This window comes from Montipora capricornis, chromosome 6, assembly GCF_036669925.1.
Source record: "Montipora capricornis isolate CH-2021 chromosome 6, ASM3666992v2, whole genome shotgun sequence".
In the NCBI taxonomy this organism is placed as follows: domain Eukaryota; kingdom Metazoa; phylum Cnidaria; class Anthozoa; order Scleractinia; family Acroporidae; genus Montipora; species Montipora capricornis.
In genome coordinates this window covers 30,571,466-30,576,465 of record NC_090888.1, presented here as the reverse complement: position 1 = coordinate 30,576,465, position 5,000 = coordinate 30,571,466, and the positions used below count along the sequence as shown (strand labels likewise).

The 5,000-nt window shown below is 38.4% G+C and overlaps 1 protein-coding gene and 1 pseudogene across 3 annotated transcripts in view; both read left to right on the top strand.

Moving 5' to 3' along the window:
• LOC138051938 (RISC-loading complex subunit tarbp2-like) overlaps positions 1–3,152 on the top strand; it is a 12,104-nt gene extending 8,952 nt beyond the window's left edge. For all 3 annotated transcript variants that reach the window (XM_068898265.1, XM_068898267.1, XM_068898266.1), the window contains one exon: positions 862–3,152. In XM_068898265.1, coding sequence (XP_068754366.1) covers positions 862–1,206 — 345 coding nt within the window. In that variant the 3' untranslated portion in view covers positions 1,207–3,152. The remainder of the gene's footprint in view (positions 1–861) is intronic.
• Positions 3,153–3,231: 79 nt separating this feature from the next.
• LOC138053619 (uncharacterized) overlaps positions 3,232–5,000 on the top strand; it is a 3,890-nt pseudogene continuing 2,121 nt past the window's right edge.

Below are 5,000 nucleotides of genomic sequence, written 5' to 3'. Positions count from 1 at the left end.
GTTAAACATTGACAATGTAGGTTTCAAGTGTGTTTTTAAGGGCAGTGACTTACTGCAATAACTACGGTCTGAAGATGCCTGGAAGCCGATATTGTTATTTATAATACGACCCGTACGGTCCCGCGCGCACTTTCCATCTAAAACTACTGGGAAAATCCCCGTATGAGGGCCGTATGCATTAGTGCGAGCAGGGCCGGAAAAAGTCGTACGGCCCTAGGAACACGCACTGCTCCTTGCGATGCAATTTTAGGGGATTTCGTCGCTTTTAAACATCCAAGTAATTTACAGCCAGAAAAGCAAATGCAAACAGCATATTAGATAAATTTTCTGTGCAGATTTTTGTCTTTTATTTTGCCCGAACCTCATCTTCTGAGTGCTAATAAATAGTGTAAAGACCCCATATGATAAAATACTTATTGACTGAGTGTAGGTCGGGCCGGACAGGAAAATATTTGGCCCTCGGTCATGGCGCTCGGTCTGTACGCCATGACCTCGGGCCAAATATTTTCCCGTCCGGCCCTCCCACTCAGTCAATAAGCACATACTCTCATTGTAACAAAATAGTCACTAACTTGAAGCATTTTTTCGTGAATCGATAAAACCTTTTTCTTGTAGTATTTTGCATAAAATGATTCTGAGATTCGTTTCAGGGTTTTTTTCTCTCATCAAGACAGCAACTTTTAAGTCTCGTGTTGCATTGATCTTCTAAAGGACCTGTACCGAGCAGTTACTCGTTGCGACTAAAGCAAAAGTTTTGTCAAAATGAAGGCAAAATTATCCTTCACTGATGCTAGTAGACTGTACCGTTAACAGCCCTTTGTGACAGATCAGGAGATGAATGAAATGTTTTCTTTTTTCCAGCAATGGACCACTATATCTGCACTTGCTCCACACAACAATCCAGTTGGACATCTGCAGGAAGTAGTGCTGAAGAAGGGACTGCAAAAACCTGAATTTGAGGTGTCTAATGGAGATGGCCCCCCTCACCAACGAACATTTGAGGCAAAAGTAACAATTGGTAACTTGCTGTGCTCTGGCAAGGGCAGATCTAAGAAAGAATCAAAACGCAAAGCAGCTGAAGCTATGCTGAGCACAATAAGTAAGACAAATCTGTCAATGGAGCCACCAGCCAAGAAAATGGCATTTGTTCCGGCTAGTTCTTCGACACAAGCACCCATTGAATTTTATTCGGCTGGAACGTTGTAGTATGGAGAAAAACAAAAGATTTTCTGTCATAAAGTGAGATCAGCCTGCGAGCAAGCTCTCAAATAGGAAGGAATGAAATTGAGACAGCTGTATTGTAGGCTTTTTAAGACACTACCTGTATAATTTGATGATTTCAGCAGTAAAACTGTATTAGGAAATCAATGGTGGCTACTGGTTAGAGTTACTCTAAAAAGATTAATGCCTAAACTTTCATTTTTAACCAATCCTTAAAACAGGGTATCGTACCTGATATTTTGAAAATTGGTAAGGTTGCACCAATTGACAAAGGAGGAGAGGTTATAGATCCTACCAATTTTCGCCCTATCTCAACGTTATCAACGTTTACACAAATATTTGAAAAACTTATACACAAGCAGCTTATCAACTATATTGAGAAGCAGAAAATCCTCTTTCAATTTCAATGTAGCTTTAGAAAAGGACATTCAACCGTTGAAGCTATAACTGAAATCACAAATACGCTAAGAAAAGCCATTGATGATAATTTATACACTTGCGGTGTTTTCTTAGACTTTCCAAAAGCCTTTGATACTGTAAACCATATGATCTTGCTGAGAAAATTGGAAGCTTATGGAATAAGGGGGACTTCTTTAAACTGGTTTCAAAGCAATCTTTCGAATAGGAAACAGTATGTTGAGTTGGATGGAGTTAAGTCCCCCAAACAGACAATGTTATGTGGAATCCCACAAGGAAACACACTAGGACCTCTGCTATTTTTAATCTACATTAATGATTTGCCAAATAGCTCACAAAAATTAAGTTTAAAAATCTTTGCGGATGATACAAATATATTTGCATCCGCAAGGGATCTTAAATCACTCGATCACTTAATGAACTCTGAACTAGCCAAAGTGAAAAGATAGTGCGATGTTAACAAGCTGTCTATCAAAAGGGGTAAAACAAACTTCACGATAATCAAATCCACAAAAAAAAGGGATATCTCAATAAACCTTAACATAAGAAATAGCGACGGCTCCTCTTATTCGTTAGAACGTCAGGAATTTATAAAATACCTAGTGTTATGATTGACGAGTCTTTAAGCTGGAAACACCACATCTCTTTTGTCTGTTCCCGAATATCTCGAAACACTGGAATAATATCGAAATTAAGGTATTACCTCTCAATTAAACAACTAAGACAAATATACTACAATCTGATCTACCCTCTTATATTTCTTATGGCATATTAGCTTGGGGAAGTGTATACAAAACACATATAAGAAAAATTCAGGGGAAGCAAAATCATATTGTAAGATTAATATTTTTTGCCAAATCATTTGGTAGTGAAACACAGAAAGCCAAACCTTTGCTAAATCTACTAGGCCTTTTAACAGGTAATAATATTTATCGTCTACAAGTTTTGAAATTCTTGCATTGATGGCATAAAGGCCTCCTGCCTGAAGTGTTCGACAAAATGTTTCAATATGCTAGTAATATACATGGCTACAATACAAGATATGCAGCCAAGCATAATCTTTATAAGCCAAACGTACGAACTAATGTAGGTAAACAATTAAATTTCTTTCATGGCAACCGATATTTGGAAAGAACTTCCAGCTCCTTTAAAAAAACTCATACAAAGTGTGTCTGCTTGTCCGAAGCAAATTATACCTCGTTATTTACTGTCAGAACAACAAAGGAACTAATTTTTTTTTATGTTGACCACGTAACACACGTTAACATGTTACATGTAAATAAGTTCTTCCTTCCTTTTGCTTTTTATCTTTTTATTTTTCCTTTTTATCTGCTATCTAGAACCTAAATTAGCCAAGGAGATAACAAGATAACGAAATGGTTTATTTAGCTTCCTTGCTTGCACATCATTTTCACTAATAATTAATTAAATTCGTTATATTTCCTTTACAAGATTGTAAATATCAACCAGGTACACCAAGAAAAAAAGCATAATAAAGATTATTATGATTATTATTAAGATTATTATGGTATATCGGGTTCACAGTTTTGATTATACACAAAGTGATTAGAAAACGATGCTTTGTGCGCGCAAATGATGCAAAAAATCTACACAAAGATTCCGCTGTACAGCCTTACACTTGCTTTGTTTGACTCGGGCAGTAAATGACGTTTTTGTACGTGCAGGGCTTTCGATAGCTTTTCAAAGCACCGGATTTGATAGTGAGAGTATCAAAGATGATTCTTTTTCGTTGTAAGGCCGATTGCAAGTGCCTTGCCACGCGAACCCTCGAGGAGGGCTGGGTCCCATATAAATTATTCACTTATGTCCAGAAATGCCCCCAAAGAGTCAATTTTCGATATATTAAAATTCAGTTCCAAACAAAAGACATCATCTCGAGGCTCTCGGGAATAATACCAGAGCCTCGACATGATGCCTTTTGTTTAGGACTGAATTTTAAAATATCGAAATTGGTCTATTGGATCTACCCCTAATTTTGACATCCAACACGAGGTGTCCCTTTAAGTCTAAGCATTTGCTACCTATTTCCAACAATAAGGTAAGGGTTCCAGGTTAGCGTTATTTTTTTTTATACAGACGGATTTTTCGCTTTTAGAAATTATTTAGTTTTCTCAAATTTTTGTTTGTTAAATTTCTCATTTTTTTTTAAATAGACGGCTCATTTGTAGTCGGAACTATTTTAAATCCAAATTTCTGTAAAACCTAATGACTGGTTTGCAACAGCCAACAGTCTTTGGTCTCAAAATTTTGAGTGAATGCGCATGCTCAGGAATTTGCTGGGTTCCTCTGAAGGATTTTCACTCTGAAGCACAATGAGGTTTACGTAATGGAAGCGAATTTACACCGGATAGACCAATTCATCAAACTCAAGGTTGCACCCAATTCAAATCTTTTAGGTTAAGGTTCTTTGTTTGCGTCATTTGCATGACACTGTAGCATTCACATTTAGCCCCGTGTTTTTTAAGCAATAATTTGTCAGCTCTTAGGCATCCTGACTTTCAATTGTTGTTCATGCAATTTCAGAGCTTTTGGGCAATGGCTGTATTACGGAGCATAGTGAGCCTCCTTTTTGCGTTAACCCTTTGACAGTTGCGGAGGGCAAGAAGTTTCGCTTAGTAATCGATCTTAGACATGTTAATTGTCACCTCGTTCGTTTTAAGCTTAAGTACGAGGACCTTCGCTCGCTGTCACAGGTTCTTCAAGAAGGGCACTGGTTCTTTACCTGGGACCTGCAATCTGGATACCACCATGTTGATATTTCTCCAGACCACCAAAAGTACCTAGGTTTTGCTTGGCCCTTTAACGGCGTACTTATGTATTTCACTTTCGCCGTTTTACCCTTCGGTCTCAGTAGCGCGTGTTTTTGTTTTACCAAATTGTTGCGTCCGTTGGTTAAACGCTGGCGATCTATGGGTCATAACTCTTTTGTTTATCTTGACAATGGTTTGGTAGTCAGCCAGAGAGGACGTCCGCCGTCGAAGCAGCTTTTATTCAGCGAAAGGATCTTGATCTTTTGTGATCAACACTATTTGTATGACGTTTCAGATTCCCGAAAAGAAGGTCTGCAAGCTTAAGCGGCTCTTGAATTCTGTCATTCAAAACAAGTCATCGTCCTATCGTGAATTAGCCAGGATCGCCGGTTCCATTATATCGGTCGCGTTAGCAGTTGGACCTATTTCCCGTCTTCTGACTAGGCAGATGTACTTGGCTATAGAGTCTAGGCCAGCTTGGGATCACAGTTTTCTATTCCCACCTGCTCTGTTAGAGGAATTGAAGTTTTGGTTTTGTAACATTGAATCTTTTAATGGTTACTCCATTCGCCCCCCACCCCCCCTCCCCCC